At 31.2% G+C, this 17,483-nt stretch overlaps 3 protein-coding genes across 3 annotated transcripts; 1 reads left to right on the forward strand and 2 right to left on the reverse strand.

The window, feature by feature from the left end:
• The first annotated feature begins 5,449 nt into the window (after positions 1-5,449).
• On the forward strand, positions 5,450-8,209 carry LOC107641741 (transcription factor MYB41). The gene is made up of 4 exons (XM_016345214.3): positions 5,450-5,565; positions 5,695-5,962; positions 6,762-7,496; positions 8,003-8,209. Exons 2-4 carry the CDS (start codon positions 5,697-5,699, stop codon positions 8,037-8,039), a joined length of 1,038 nt encoding a protein of 345 aa, XP_016200700.1. The 5' UTR covers positions 5,450-5,565; positions 5,695-5,696; the 3' UTR covers positions 8,040-8,209.
• Positions 8,210-9,263: 1,054 nt separating this feature from the next.
• Positions 9,264-12,213, reverse strand: LOC107643199 (plasma protein). Its single transcript, XM_016346778.3, has 7 exons — positions 11,815-12,213; positions 11,551-11,652; positions 11,234-11,348; positions 10,969-11,084; positions 10,299-10,487; positions 10,075-10,217; positions 9,264-9,702 (listed from the first exon to the last, which is right to left on the reverse strand). Exons 1-7 carry the CDS (start codon positions 11,940-11,942, stop codon positions 9,521-9,523), a joined length of 975 nt encoding a protein of 324 aa, XP_016202264.1. The 5' UTR covers positions 11,943-12,213; the 3' UTR covers positions 9,264-9,520.
• Positions 12,214-13,037: 824 nt separating this feature from the next.
• On the reverse strand, positions 13,038-17,108 carry LOC107643200 (WEB family protein At3g02930, chloroplastic). Its single transcript, XM_016346779.3, has 3 exons — positions 16,641-17,108; positions 15,721-16,015; positions 13,038-15,433 (listed from the first exon to the last, which is right to left on the reverse strand). The coding sequence occupies exons 1-3, from the start codon at positions 16,655-16,657 to the stop codon at positions 13,196-13,198; spliced, it is 2,550 nt and encodes an 849-aa protein (XP_016202265.1). The 5' UTR covers positions 16,658-17,108; the 3' UTR covers positions 13,038-13,195.
• Positions 17,109-17,483: the final 375 nt, after the last annotated feature.

Consider the following 17,483-nt stretch of genomic DNA (forward strand, 5'->3'; position numbering starts at 1 on the left):
TATTGGTAGTTCAAATAGAGAATATATAGCATTGGGAACACAAATAAATAATAATAAGTAGTAAGTACAGATAATAATTAGTGTTTAGAATTTAAAATAAACAAATAATTTTTAAAAAATAATTGATATTTTGATATTGAGAAAAAGAAGAGTTGATTCCATTATTAATAAATTAAGCATGTACCTTATTATAATCAATGGCACTACCGTACCATACAGTAGTCTTTAGCAAGCGTCGACCTTTAAGAATTTTAATGTATAGTATATATCATCATGAGTTGTTACAATTGAAAAATATAGTATACAAAAATATTACATATCCTTTGAAATTCAGTTTTTGTTCGATCTTTTAATTTAAATAATATTATTTAATTATTTTTAAAATTTTAATTTATTCTTATTTTTTGGATAAACAAGTTGTTAATTAGATTTAGTTTAAACTTTATCAACTAAATATTCTTTAACTTTCTATTAATATAATAAAATATTTATTTTAGTTTTTCTTCTCTCTATCCTAAGATCATCGTCATCAGTTTATCACTGTATTTTTTCTCGTGCTCTCTCCGTCTCTCGCTCATACAGCAGGGGCATCATGCAACTTTCTCTCTTTGAATAAAACTAAACACATCCAAAATTAATATTCGTACATCTAAATTATATTAATATTACAAATTCCACATAAATAGAATTATGTAAAAAAAATTCTCAACACAAATACATAAAAAAACCACCATAAACACACATTTAATATTATGCATGAATTAAAAAAATAAAAGTTTTTATTATTAAAAAAAGAAAAAAAGAATTCTATACTCACCTAAAAATTGTGAAAGAAATAACAAAAAAAATCCTTAACACAAAACATCTAAATTAAATATAATAGACACATAATGAATAGATGAATCACAAAAAACTCTACTAACCACACATACACACATTCACAAATTCGAAGGAGGTGAGATTCATTAGATTCGTTAACGGAAGAGGCAATAAGTCGACAGAAAAGACACGGGGAGGTGCACATTGCTGAAATAGGTGTACATCGCCGATGGAAGATATCGTCGCGGAAAAGATGCGTGGCCCGAGATAAGATGAACGCGGCGACAAATAAGGAGGGGAAGACGAACACAACTCTAAATTTTTATTGAGAGAAGGTTTTATTGTAAAAATTTAATTTAAAATATTTTAAAGTTTTTATTTAAAATATTTTAGTCTTTATAAGATTTAAATTTTATATTTTAAATTTTAATTTTAGGTAATCTGTTTTTGTAGATTTGTATTTAAATTAAAAAAATAATAAATTTATTTAAAAGTATTTATTTTAATTATTTTTTAAATTAATGTAATAAAAAATTGAAAAAAAAAAGCTAGTCGTACTACTAAGATATTATTCTTCAAAGTTATTCTCACCCCACCTAACATATAAAAGGGCAGAGGCATAATTATTGCTCAATTAGAATTTAGAACTCATGGATATGGATTAGACCAAAGAAAATAGGGCATTACATAATAATTCCTACTACGAGATACGCATATGAGGAGGGTCGGACCATATACTAAATAAACTAAATGTGTCATGATTATTTCCTTTGAAATTTAAATTAAATAAGGTTTTATGCAAATGATTTTCACTTGTAATACCTAATATGATTGAACAGAAAGCTGCTGCATATGCCTTAGCTTTTGTGTATAAATATATATATAGTATTTAATTTATTTTTAATATATATTTTATATTTTAATATATATTCTATACAAATAATTAATTTATTGATTAATTTTTTATGTATACTTGACATGATTATTATTCTTTTTTTTCTCTTTGTTTTCCATCCTATTGACAACGTTTCCATCGTTATAGAAACTTTGACTTCGCAAAGTCTAAGATACATACATATAAAAGACAATGAGGTTAAGGTCTTCATCCTACTTTCACTACCTTCTTTCATTAATTTATCGACATCCATGAAATAATGTTCATGGGGCTAAATAAAATTTTCTCTACTGTAGCCACCTAACTGAATTGATACAAAGATTTTAATTATACTCCTATCTTGTGTTTTGATTTTTGAAGTTTCCACTATAAAGTCAAATATATTTTTTTATCGATATATATAACATTATATAATTAAATATATGTATGTAAAAAAAATACATTAACATATATTATCTCTATGACTTTAAAGTTATAAATTCTAAATTATTGATTCAATCACAAAAACAATTATTAGTATAATTATTAGGTTAAATTATTTATAAAGTAATACTACATGTACATTAAAATCAGTCATCAAAATCAACCACTAGTATAAAATATATGTTAAAATATAAATACACATTAAAAATAAATTAAACTACACATATATTTATATACAAATACATTAATAGCTAATTTTAATGGCTAATTTTAGTGTACAACTAACATTTTTATTATTTATATTACAATAAAATCCTTTTTCGAACCTTAAGTTATTAACATGAGGTATATCGAACATATATTTTATTATATAACAATATTATAGGACCAATATAATCTACTATTTTTGTCCGTAGTTAGTCAATAATATTTAAAAAGATTAGTTTAAAAGTATTAAGGTAGATTTTTTGTATTATTATATATGTTTAAAGATGACAAAATTTTTTGAAGTGTGAGGATTTCTACAGAGACCGCCCCAAATGAAAATTTGAAGACAAAGAATTTTTTCATGAAAATAAAGATGGAGGATCAAAATTCTTCCGAAGAAGACGTGAGGACCCAAACGAAGATCCGCGTCCTGTTTCCGCTAATCTACGAAATATTAAATTTATTTAAATATTTTTAATAATTTATTTTTGATATAATTTTTTTAGTCATCTCACATAATATATATATATATATATATATATATATATATATATATATATATATTAAAAAACCTAATCCTAATTTTAAAAGTGTTTTTCCTTCTCTTCGTAACACTAATACTGTCCCGTCTTATTCTTCAGTCACCCCAAAAAATCAGAACTCATAAATCCCATTTTTTTATAGTGTTACAATGATATTCCTCGTCACTCGTGTTTAGTACTAATCGTGTGGTCATCATTCACTGTCTTATTGTCTCTTATCGCAGCGTTATTTTCCCTTTTTTATTGCTGTGTGGTTGTATCTTTGTATGTTATAATAATATTTTTTTATTTTTTTAAATTTTTTACTAAAATTTTTATATAAATAATTAATGAGCAATGTTAGGGAACCAAAAGGGTATTAGCCAAAAACCAGTCAAAATATCTTTGGTGAATCCAAAATTTATACGAGTTAATATATATGGATGTTTCTTCTGTTAAGTATCAGAATGTTTCTTTTTCATACTAAATGGATGTTCTTTTATATATTTTTCGAATTTTTTTGTATTGCAAATGTGAACGTGTCTATTTCTTTAAAAATTTTATAGATAGTTAATTATTTTTGCTAAAATATAATTAGATATTTCTCTTGTTAAGTATTAAGATGTTTTTTTTATATTTTTCGATAAAACCGTCCTCGAGTATTGCTTCCACGGCCTACCAAGGTACGTTTTCACAACACCAACGCAAGGGGCCAAATCTTCAGCCGGTCGAATCGTTGCGTTGTGTATGGAGATTCCGATATTTTGGTTGGGATCGGTTCTGCCTTGTGCGGTAATTGAGTTGAATTGGCCGGTCATAGGGAGGCGGGGGAAGATGTTGCAATTTTGGAAGACTACGGCGGCGTTACCGAAAATAAAATAACGGTGCCATAAATGTGACAGTCGCTGTAGAATTGACGCATGGAATGGGCGTAAAGTGTGTCATGGTAGCTCTCGAAGCTGCACATGTAGAAGGCTGATAAGTCGGCTCCGCTTCTAAGGGCAACTGCTTGGTGCTTGCTTGGCCCTGCTGTGTTTCGGAATGTTATGTTCACTGCTACAAAATAGAAGTGGAAGCCATTGGAAGAGTGGGTTGCGGTAAGGAGGCGGAGAGAGCTTGACGGAGAGAGAGGTTTGTGCGTGTGATTATTAGAGGTGGGTAGGTTAATGTGAGAGAGAAGATGAATGTTTTTATAGATTTCAATTAGGTTTAGTTAATGAATTTTAAATTTTTTAAATTTTAAATTTAAAAAATTTAAAATTAATTATTAATATAAATTAATGTGGTTTTGTTTAGTTTTTGGCTGATAACCTTTTGTTTCCAAATACTTTTCCATAATTAATATAAGAAGATGAAAAATAGGTCTCACATAAAATGGAGATTCGTAAAAAATAGAGACAGAAGACTATATTTTTCTACCGCAAAAATTAAAACGGGAGACGAAGAACAAAATTAGAAACAAAAACAGGAAGTGGAAAGATATTCCCCTCCCCACCCTGCCGGTTTCCATCCCTATATATGTCATCCTTGCCCTTTTCTGCAACGCCGCTCTATCAAGTATAACACAGCTACCAATAATATACACGTAGGAGCTTTAAAAAAAAAATGTAAAGGGTAACGCTTACCCAAGTAGAGCATGACACATATGTATGTGTTTTGTTACACATGATGGATTCGTTAGGAATAATGTGTTAGGATTTAGTTGTGGACCTGACAGATTATGTATATAGTTTGCATGACACACGAAACATATGTTAATTATATAGTTCTAATTGTAAACGTTATTATAAATACATTATATACATGTTACATGCACACACACATATCGATCGATATTTACAAAGGGAAAATTTCGTCTCTCGAAATGGGCCATGAAAAATGTGAGGTTGACACGTGGAAACCTACCCCATTGTTGGTAGTTTAAGTTCGTTGTTGTTGCTGACGTGTTCTTTCTTAGCCTCTGCCATGTAGACAAGATAGAAATCAACGATGCTTAACTTATCATCATACATGCATGCATATAAGCAAGCATATATATATATATATGTCTTATCTTGCTACCTACTATATAAGCTTACGTTGAAATTCTGAACCATATACGTAGGTTATTACATTACATAATAATATACATTCTTATCCATTGAACATTGCTTTATCATTCTAATTCTATTTTCTGCATGCCATGATTCTAAGAAAAATATATTTTCATAAAGTTATTTTCATGCAAAATAAATATTTAAAAATAATTAAATAATTTAATAAATTTAACTAAAATTATTGTTTAACAATTTTTAACCATATCAACTTAAAAAAAAAAAATAACTGTCGGTGAATTTTTACCAAAATAAAGTGCATTGGTGATTATATACGTTTCTCACCTTATTAATGATAGTGTCTCAGAGTTGGTCCTTCAAGTAATTAATAAGGTCATTATCATATAAAATTTGTATGTAATCAGAAACATATAGAGAGGACAAACTTGGAATTTGCTATATATCCTGACAAGACAAAAAAGTCAGTGAGATATAACATTGAAATTTCCAAACTTCATTCATCACTACCCTATATATTATGTCTATATATTAAGAGAGAGAGGAGACAATTAACAACTTAACTTGTCTGGTAAATCTTCAAGTTTTCCAACCATTACAATTTACAACTTTCTATCTTCCACCACCACTTCACTTACATTGATCAAAGGTTTGGATTCTTGCGCTTTCTTCTTCTTTTTTTTTTTTTAATGGAAACTGTACACCCTATGATATACATGATTGTACACTTTATGTTATATATTTCTAACAATATTTATGTATATGGAACATTAAATAGTGATGATGGGAAGAACAGGAAGCAGTGATGAAAGTGGATTGAAGAAGGGGCCATGGACACCAGAAGAGGACAAGATATTGGTTGATTACATTCAGAGACATGGCCATGGAAGTTGGAGAGCCCTTCCAAAGCTTGCTGGATTGAACAGATGCGGCAAGAGTTGCAGATTAAGGTGGACTAATTACCTCAGACCTGATATCAAACGTGGAAAGTTCTCTGATGAAGAAGAACAACTCATCATCAACTTGCATGCAGTTCTTGGCAACAAGTAATTTCTAAATTTCACTCTTTCAAAATATATAACTATCAATTTAGATCAAATAAATTGATAGCAGTTTGTCTTTTCAAATTGACATACTTAAAGAGGTACTTAGCAATGAAAACAACCTTTTCAATTTAATTATTAGCATTTTGGACTAAACTATCCCTACTTTAAGAATTTAATTTTCCATGTACCAACAGTCTAAATAATAATAATAATAATAATAATAATAATAATAATAATAATAATAATAATAATAATAATAATAATAATAATAATAATAACTAAAATTATTTTATTTAATATAATATTTATAATTTTATGTATATAATGTTTATAGTTATATATTTATTATATTTAAAATTATATAATTATCTTAATGATAATTAATAAATATTAAATAAAATAATTTTAAGTTATTTGAATTGATTTTTTATTATTTTTTAAACATTATTAGTAAATAAATTGTGTATTATTGTTATATTAGCAAAGAAATTAGTTTTAGAATTTCTTACTTAAACAAGTTATTTAAACGCATGAATCTAATTACATGATTATACAAAATTCTTATTTTTATATCATGAATTTGTTAGAAAATCAATCAAGAGTGAAGTCAACTAATTGAAAAAAAAAATATTACAAAAAAAACAACTTTTATTATTCTAATTTTTTGAATTTTAAAATAAAAAATAAAAAAATGACTTAATTAACTTATATTATAATTAGCTCTCTAAATTTTTTCTTATATTATATAAACTTTATGAATTAATTACATAAATAATGAAGTGATTATTATTGATGATAGGTGGGCAGCAATAGCAAGTCATTTGCCAGGGAGAACAGATAATGAAATAAAGAATTTCTGGAACACACATTTGAAAAAGAAGCTTCTTCAAATGGGATTAGATCCAATGACACACCGTCCAAGAACAGATCACCTTAATCTCCTTACCAATCTGCAACACATTCTTGCTGCTGCTAACATTGTCACCACTTTCACAAACCCTAATCATCAAATCAACACTGCTCTAAGCCTTCAAAACATGCTTCAACCCATGCCTCCTGCACCCTCAAATTTACTCAATAATCTTGGATCATCTTTCTCATCATTATCACTGCCAGATACTCTTCTTTATGAAGGTTTAGGGTTGAATGTAAATGACCATTCTACCCTTCATAACATTATTTATAATGCTTCAAATTCAGCTGCTTCTTCCTCTCAGAATCAGTTCCAAAACTTTGATCAACAACAGATGATGATGACGATGATGAATGGTAGCAGAAACAATAATAATAGCAGTAATTGCAGTGAGTCTCAGAATTTTGACGAACAATTTGGTTCAACAAATGCTACTACTACAGTCACACCATCAAGTTCACTTCCAAATCTGGTTTCAGTTTCAGCCTCACCTGAACGTTCTTCTTCTTCTCCAACCAAGAATAATAATAATAATATTATTAACAGTAATTCCACCTTTGAAATTTGGGGAGATTTCATGGATGTGGATCCAAATGATGCGTATTGGAAAGATTTCATTGAGTAAGTTTAGTTTATTTATTTGCTTTAATTTCCCTTCTTTTTATTATATTTTATGTGTCTATTTTTAATTAGGAAAATTATAGAAAGACAATGAAAATACTAAACAATGTGAACAATGGATATATCGGATGTTCATTTCATTATATGTGCGGATGATTATTCTAATATTAAGATTTTGAGTGGGTAATTTGGAAGTATAATGTGTTTTGATTTTATTGGTAGTTGTTCATATTGTTCAAAAAAATTATTAGTTACCTAGTATAACCCAATTAAAAAAATCTCCACTTGCACTTATTGTTCTTATTTTTTTTTAACAACTATGCTACATTGTTATAAGAAGGTTGATAATTAAGTATTGGATAAAATATATATAAATATAGTGATTAATTTGGTAATGAAACAAAAATTTTGTTTCTCTAATTTATCTGATTATTTATTATATAAATTTTATATAGCTAACTTATTTTTCTCTCTTTTTTTTTTTACTTTATCTGTTTATTTTGTAGCCAACAATCTAACCAGCCATGGTCGACAGTCCAATGAAGATCACATAATTTGATGTTTATAATATATATCAAGGCAATAATAATGGGATTGTATCATTGTTCTGTAGGATCAACATATTGTTTCATTTAGGTATATTATATATGTTTCATATGTATTATTATTTGACCATGGATATAATTTTTTTTTCTCTTCTATCTTTTCATTCACATTTTATAGGAACTTCCATTGTATAATGATACGGACTTGTACGCCATGTAGATTATTATAATTAATGATTTACAGACTTTAGGCCCTATGATGTAATCATTTATCTATTTTTTAATATAAAATACAGTAATTATATTTACCTGTTTCACTTTTTATGTGCCTGAGAAAAAAGAGGTAGAGAAAATAAATAGATTAATTAGTTAAATAGAATGAAGACTTAAGTTGAAACTTGAAGAACGGGCAAAAGTGAGTGAATATATCAAACGATTAGTTTTATAGAGACTATGACACGAAATGGAAAGTATGAATACAACTGAAAATGACACATTCATATATGTTGTGACCTGTGAAGTAAAAACAGGTTCTAATAAAGAAACAAAGGGGACAAAACCAAAGTCTAACTACTCATACTATTAAATGATGGGAACACTGCCTAATAAAATATTTTGTTTATGCAACAAAATTTCTCCTTCACATTAATTAGGAAGCAACATAGAAAATCTAATCTATTTAATGATATAATTTACTCAAAAGGTGAAGTGGGTATGATCTTTCTTCTATACCGTGTTCATGATAATCAACATTTTTTTATAAAACAAAGTCAATAGTTTTTGTTATTAGTTAGGTACGACTCTTGCTATTGATTTCGACCCAGTAGAGAAGGCAAAAAACCGATCAGGAAAATAATAATGGTAAGTGTATATAAAAAAATTAACTATCTACCAAATAGTCCTAACATATAAAATACATATTTGACATCTCATAAGAAAAATATTATACTAATATAAACAAATTTGATTATTTATATATTACAGATTTATTATTCTATTACAACAAATTTGATTATTCTGATAGCTGATTATTTGATGACTGATTTTTAATATATATAAAATATTTTTAGAAAAAATAAAACTAATAAGATGTAATATTTGTACTAGTGTGACTAGAAGAACCAAAAGATTAGTTCCGTTCATAATAGCCAAACGTTCTTATTTGACTTCTTTGTTTCTTCGAACAAAGGAGATATCTTCAACCAGACGAAGTAGGGATTAGTTAGCAAATGAAACTGTTGATTTCATTAATATACACAGTAACACGTATTATGTATAAGAAACAAACGTTTGAACGCCAGATATTTTCTAAGGCATTGTATCATGCATGTGACCATAATTAAGTTATTAAATCCATTCCATGCAAAGTTTAAAGTATAATATACATGTATCCATCCCATCCATTCAGCAAAAAGAGAAAGAGAGAGATTGGCGGATGCCATCAGCAAAAAGCACAACCTTTCTCCGACCGGGGCGAAGTCATGCGCTAAGAGTCAGAGAGATCACTGATGAGAGCTTAAACTTTCGGACTTTCGAAGAATTTTCAAGCTGGAAGATGATCTCAGTGCTTGATCTTACAGTCACTTCTTTCCACTCTGCTTCTGATGCCCCTTCAGTTCTATAGTCGCGCAATGCATACAACACTTGGAGCCTAGAAGGAGCTGCAAATCAAAGCAACTGCAAATTATAACAATGAAACTAAAGAAAGCTTTGCCTCCCTCCACTAAAGACAGGTAGCTACCAGTTGAGACCATGATATAAATGAAATTCAACGTTGGAATAAGAATAACATAAGCATTAATAAACAGTGATATAGCCTCCTTATGGTATCTATAGATAATCTATTAGTTCAACTGGTGCATAAGAGTCAATGTTAGAATATGTAGGAAAGTCAATCTTATCCTCTCTCAGAAATTTTACACCCCAATTCTTGATTTTAATTCATAAACTCTGTAAGAGAGAGGAACTGTTTACACAGCTAAAGATCATTGGAAAGCAAAAGAATAGTTTATAATTTATTTCGAAAAGATTACCTAGTCCAAACATGCTTGTCTTTTGGACTGTAATACGCTCAACTTTAGATCTTCTAATCTGACTCAAAGCCTGAAGATCTTCTTGCTTGCCCTTAAATTCGAGGAACTCACCCAACACGTACTTATTGGCCTTCAGTTCCAACCTGCAGGCCAAGCAATTTATTTTATTAGTAAAGAAGTCTGATTTGGAAGCATTAAATGATGCCAAATAAATGAGAACTAACCTGTCCCATATTGGAGCTGTGCTAAGGACAAAATTTAGATTCTGTTGAATAGATTCTTGCATATCCTTCTTCCCAGCACGAAAGGGATTCTTTACCCAACCGGAAAACATATTCTTTGGTCCAGGCTTCATTTGTACCCATTCATCATGGGTAACTACTTCAGATGGCAAACTACTTGCTGCAATGGTACTGCAAATACAAATGAAGAAACACAAAATACATCAACAGGAAAGTTAAAATAATAGAGAGAAAGAACAATTTATCACGAGCAACTTACATGACATTACAACAAACAAAAACTTCTAAGAAATAAAGCCAAAATAGATCAAAATGCAATTTATCATCATCCTGTATGTTAACTGTTATCACTTAATCTTCTTCTAGCTCCTTATTATCATGTTTATCATTATCTAATACCGCAGCCTCATCATTTAGAAATTAGAAGCAAAAATAACAGACTCCAAATATTCCATTCCACCACATCAAGCTTCACAATAGTAAACTTGGGTCTTTGGTTTTTACAAGCATCAACTTTTCTTCTCTTCTACATGATTTGAAGTTTTTCATTTTATCTTTTTTACCCACAGGTCAGAAAATGTGACCCTTTGAAAATATTAGAAGAGATTTAACACAGCTCATAGGAACAATTATACAAGTTTCAAAATCATACCATAATTTAGGGTTAGGAAGTACAACTTTACAAGATATGTATCCTTCAGGTAAAGCTACTCCTCTTTGCTCAAGATATGATTCAAGGATAGAAGCTTGCTTTCTTGCTTCTGCCACCTACATAGTTCAGGAAACAGAAAGCAATCAAGCCATGTCAGTTTCCTGTTCATACTAATTAATAACCATCTGATATTAGTTTCTGATTCAAGCCACCCTATGAACCAGCATTGTAGCAACAAAGACATTTAAGAGATGCAGTTCCTCACAGGATTAGGGTGACGCTCTACTTTATGGCTGCTTGTTTTTTCACAGGCCCAAGTACCATCCCCATTAACTGTTAAAATCCCTGAGTAGTTCTTCACGGATATCACAACTACCTCCCTGAAATATCAGAAACAGAGACATTTAAGGAATGAAATCATATAACTGATTATTTGAAACTTCAGCAAGTAAATGCAGAAAGAAGTAATAAATAGGGTCACGAGTATGCCATTTTCTCCATTAATCAAACAAGAACAGTGACACTGTCAGAGCGAACAAACAATTGAATTGACAAGAAATGAAAATCAAAAAAGGAAAGTACTCTTTTTTGACAAGAACGATGTCAATGCTCTGTCTGGAACTAGTATCAGCATCTGGAATTCGAAGACCAACATAAACATTTCCTCCGTAAAGCTTTTGAACCCTGAAATGCGAAACATTAAAGTCACGTGGAATTCTTCGACCAGCTAGAAAATTAAGTGTACTGAGATTGAAAACCTCATAAAAAATTGAAATTTCTCAAAATTTGAGGAAATTCGTGCCCTAGATTGAAAAAAAAATACGAAAGAGAAGTAAGAAAAGGGACCTATCGGCGACGGAGAAAAGAGCAGAAGAGTGATCAGATCCTTCAACGTCCAAAATGTCGTCGTCGTAGAAGAATCGTTTGATCAATTTGTAGAATACCAATCCGCAGATAATCGCTGCCCACATCATCGATAAATTCGTCTGCCAAAAACTGGAAGAAAGAATAGATAAGAATTGGGGGGGGGGGGGGGGGAGTGCGATTTGGTTCGAATTCTTGTTGAGTGGGCAAAGCCAAATAGATTCAGTTGTGTGCCCAAAAAATCACTGTTCAACTTCAACTAAGTATTAAGGTTTCAGCTGGCTACTATTATCACTCTATCATTCTCTGCCTTCACTGCTAAGCAAACATTGAACAAGTAATCAAATTCAAATATATGAATAAAATCTCAAATTTTGATATGAGAAACTCTTGGTACTAGTAATTTTTACTTTTTTTTTCAGTATTTTTAATCATTATTTAATTAATATAAATATTAAATTATTTTTAATAAATAAATTTTATTAATTTATATATATAAATTCTAAAAAATATGATGTATATTGTATTTATTTATGTAAACAAAATTTTGATAAATATAGGTGTAAACTATATTTTTTTTGTGTGTAAAATTTTTGTAAATATAGATAAAAATATTGTTAGTCAAATATTGACAAAAAATAATAATATTTATTGGTGATATAGTATTGTTCTTTGAATATTTTAATAGGATAACAATTTTTTTTTTCTTTCTAAAGCCCTTGAAAATTAATTTCATTGGATAGGTGAATCTCTTTATCGTTTTGAAAGGGAATAATTTACTTTAGAGTAATATTTTAATAAAATTTATTTGTCTAATATGAATATTAAAAATTTGATTGCCAATGACAAAAAGACCAATTTATTGGACAATAATAATTTTTCAAGACTTTTAAATAATAAAATTTTGTTAAAAACTAAATACCCTGTCTAAAATTTTCGAGGAAGAATTTGAATGTTTTCGAAAATATACTTATATGCTCGTAAATAGTTAAATATTTATTCATTTATTTATTTACTTATTTTGAAGCTACTCTATAAGGTAGTGTTATAATAGGAAAATTGTAGGAAATGGGATTGCCAATTCACTTATCAATTCTGTTTTCTAGTTGCAATTGCTTATCGCCTCACTCAGTTTGTCAGTTTATTTTTGGTGTGCACACTTGTGTTAATGATAACTTGCTGCCAACCCCAGAAAGAAAAAGAAGAAAAGAAATAAAATGTGATCAGATAAGAAAAATCCTAAACAATATTACAAGCAGATATGATCATCATCATAAAACCATAAATAGGTGCAGCAAACAATTTGATGTTCAATATGTAACTGCCAAAGTGGAGTATTAACAAAATGTGTTGTTTGTTTGTTCTATTTGCTACCACTCTTTTTCTTGAACAGGCTTCCAAGCTTGCCAAGTGGTGATCTCTTCTTCTTCTTGAATTGTTGTTCCTTTGATGGTGAGCTTTCGTTTTGGCTTTCACCATCACTCTTGTTCTCTACAGCGGTGGCAGCATTGACTCCAATGTTCTTTGAGTCAACAACTTCCTCTCCAAAGGAATCAAAGGGTTCAGGATCTTGTTCTTTCCCTGATGATAACTCCTTTTTCTCAATCTGGCAGCTCTCCCACATTTTGAATTCAACTTTTACTGAATCATCTTTTCCTTGCTTCACTTCTCCATTCACATTCTCTGGTTTCGGAGATTCAGACTTGTTTTCTTTCGATACATCATCTCCTCCATGTCCATGTCCATGTCCGTTCTCCTCGGAGAATTCGACTACTTTAGGGAGCAAATCGTAGTCCTTCTCGCTCTCTGAAAGATCTTCATTATCCTTGCTGTCTTTTCTAATTGTAGCTTCTTCAAGCAGCTTAGATAACTCCTGCACCTTCTGAATAGATTCGAGTTCCCTTGCTCGGAGTTCTTCGTTTTCCTGGAAAACATTCTGAAACTCATTCTCTTTATCCAACAAACTCTCCTTCAATTTCATGCTATCCGCCTGCGCTTCTTTCAGTGATTCTTGCAGGTGGATCACCTCAGCCTCCACTTCTTTTAGATTTTCCTTCAGTTGAGCTTCTTCCTCCATCTTAGCACTAGATTCTTCCTCAGTTTCTTTAAGCAAATGAAGCAACCTATCTATTTCTTTTCCCAGAGACGTGTTCTCTTCTTTGGTTTGCTTTAAGCAGTTGCTTAGATGATTTTCCCTCTCCTCCCACTCTGTCTTGGAGCTCTCATTGTCCTCCTTCAAATTCTCGATTCTAAATGTAAGATCATCAATCTCACGCCGTGCATCATCGAGCATGGACTCGTATTTTTCATTCGTAGCCTTTAAAACGGCTTTTAAATCTTCAACCTGCAACCCATAGCTTTCATGTTCAGCTTGGTTGGCTAAAAGCTTTTCTTTCGCATCTCTAGCTTCTGCAGTTACCTCATGTAATGCAGAAGCCAAGCTTTCCATTGCCATTTTGCTCTTCTCTTCTTCATCTCTACATATCTCCAATTCATTGATGAGTTTGTTTTTCTCTTCTAATAGGATTTGCACACTTGACTCTGCAAGCTTCTCCTTGCTCAATGCCTGGGCTTTCTCTTCCTCAACAGTTTTGAGTTCAGATTCAAGAGACTTGACCTTCTTTGACATTTCATGGATTTCCTCCTTAGCCACAAGAAGGCACTGCTCTGAGTCCTCAAGATCTCCTTTTTGTCTCCCGATAGTCATTTCCAACAACGCTACCTTCTCTTTGATAATATTGATTTCAGATTCGGCATCATTCAACAAATCATTGTTTCCTTCAAGCTGTTTTGTCATGGAGTCCAAAGATGCCGATGCAGATCTCTCCAATTTATTTGCTTCTTCAACTCTCATTTCTAGTTCCTCAACCTTATTTTTCCACTCTTCAAGCATACTATGTGCATAAGATTCAGCCATCTTTGCAGCTTCAAGCTCCACATTAAGCTGTTCAATATAATTCTCTTTCTCCGTCAACTTCTCATTGTAACCTTTGGCCTCCATTTCAATTTTTTCTTTGAGAACCTCTATCTCTGTTTTTAGCTTCAAAACAATCTGGTTTTCACTAGCCTCGGTTTCCAGCTTCGAATCTAGCAAGGCTTTCAAATACCTCAGTTCGGCTGAAAGATTATCTGCTTTCTCTGCTTGAACCTCAGCAAGTTTTGTTGCCTCATCAGCATGAATCAGTGCCTGGTTCTTTGCATCACAAGTCATGGCGAGTTCTTGCTTAACCCGCTGAAGCTCCTGAGTGGTGGAGAGAAGAGAAGCCACATCCACGGCATGCTGGCTCCTCACATTTTCAAGCTCTTTCTTCCATTCTTCTTCCTTCTTCTGGACAGCTTCAATTCCAGCCTGTTCCAACTCAATAGCTCGGAACTTCTCAATCTCACAATCCTCCTCAACCTGCTTTTGAGCCACCAATGCTTCTCTGAGTTTCTCATTTGCTTCCTCGGCCAGCTTCTGGGCTTCTTTCAACTGATCAAGTGCTTTTGCCTTCTCTTTCTCAGCCTGAACCAGCAGATCCTTTGCTTTCTTTAGTTCTTCTTGAGCAAGATTCAACTGGGTCTGCAACTCTGAACCCTTAGCAGCTCGTGGTTGTGGTTTCTGAAAAATCAAACAACATAATAAGCATATTTTTAAGTACAGAATCAAATTCAAATAAGGACTTAAGATATATATTTTTCCATTTTATCAACTACCACAAGATCTTCAGCAATTCACTAGCAAATACCAGGCTAATAATGTTTACTTATTAGTTATTACACTACTGTAGAGAAATCAAACATTCAAAGACTTCAAGTTCAAATGCTTCATCTTAAAACAGAATCTAGGAAAATCGCGCCTAAACATTAAATCAAACATGACCCATCTCAACATTTGAGATGACTTACATCAGGTGGAGTGGTGACCGGCCTTGGTGATTTTCGCTCAACATTGGGCTTCAAATTCACAGTTCGCGGTGATCTTTCTGCAGAAAGGCGCGAAGCTTGCAGAGGCGATGGTGATTCAGCTTCTGACTTGGGAACTCCCTTGCTGAGTTTGCTCACTCTTGGAGTTGCAGGGGATGCTTTATTGGAAGTGGCTGAAGCAGCTTTGCCGGGAGTGGTGGATGGTGCTTTCTTGGGAGTGGCTGATGCTGCTTTCTTGGGAGTAGCCGGTGTTCCTTTGTTGGGAGTTTCAGATAAACTAGATCCAAAAATTTCAATCATAATGTCAATACACATCAATACTGCATTACATGACATAAAACACCAGAAGCTATAAATAACAGAATCAAACAGCTGCGAAAATCATATAGTATGGATCTAAGGCCAAATTCAGCATCTGAAAACAATGCCAAACCAAACTCACTACAAACAGAAACACCCAGCATGAGAAATGAAATGGGGTTTAGTAATTCAGTAATTGTGAACCAAAAGCGAAGATTTTTGAGTTGAGATTAGGAGATGGTGATGAAATTATTGCTTTAAGAAAAGCATGAGGTGTATAAGAATTCAGAACTCAAGACGAAATAATAAAACCAAACAAAAAAAAAAAAACAAAAGAAGAAAACAAAGTGAAACCCATATGCAAATTTCACGTCGAAACTACACAGAAAGCCAAAAAAGCACATAAAATTCAAACACATAATGCAGCGGGGATTAAACACAGGTTTAAAGGTGAAAACTTTAGGTCGAAAAAACGTTCCACAATGAACAACAGATCAAACAAAAAAGACCATATAAAAAAATGAAGCTTTTCACAGAAGAAGCCAGAAACCAGATCTTCAAACAATGGAAATGAAACCCAGAAACAACAGAACTTGAGTTACCTGGATTTTGAAGCCATTGTGATAGAAATGTAGCTACCTAACAAAAGCAGATATTGGAATGGGTTGCGTTTGGTGTAACTCTTAACGTGTCAGTTTCAGGGTTAAGAATGTTGGACTTCCTACCAACATTGTAAGAAAAAAGTAGAAATTGAAGAACAAAATCATAAGAATGGGATCAGTTTACAGAAAAGACGGTTCCTTTCATTTCCAAGAGTTTCTGGGATTAAATAATTATTTTTTGGAAGAAAGATAATGATGATGAGGATGAATGAGATGACAAAAACAGAAAAACCGGCAAGCAGGAGTTTACAGAGCATAAAAACTGAACCAAATAATTTGAGTTTGAGTTGGTTTCCAAATTTGCGATAAAAATATTTTCCTTCAGTTTTTCAGTTTCTCTCTCCTAAGCCTTAACCCATTTCTGATTTCTTTTCTCTCCCTCTTTCTTGGCAGTGGTTTTGCTTCTGACTTTGATTCTGAGCGTAGATATCTTTACTTCAGCTCCAAGAGACTGAAATGACAAAAGTAACCCTCATCGTGCATTTTTAAGTAAACACCATTTTCACCATAAAAAGTTAGATAAGGATAACATCATATTAATTTCTACAACATGTGCAACAAAAATTAACTATTAAATTAATTATTTATATAAAATAAAAAATATTATATACTGTTAGATTAATTATTATAAATATATATATTATTTAATTTATATTTTATACGAATGATTATTTTATAATATATATATATATATATATATATATATATATATATATATGAATGTCCTAAAAAAATATTACATGCATGTTATGATTGACATTTATATATAAATCGAATTTATTA

This window comes from Arachis ipaensis, chromosome B5 (assembly GCF_059453495.1).
Source record: "Arachis ipaensis isolate K30076 ecotype BB chromosome B5, ASM5945349v1, whole genome shotgun sequence".
NCBI lineage: Eukaryota > Viridiplantae > Streptophyta > Magnoliopsida > Fabales > Fabaceae > Arachis > Arachis ipaensis.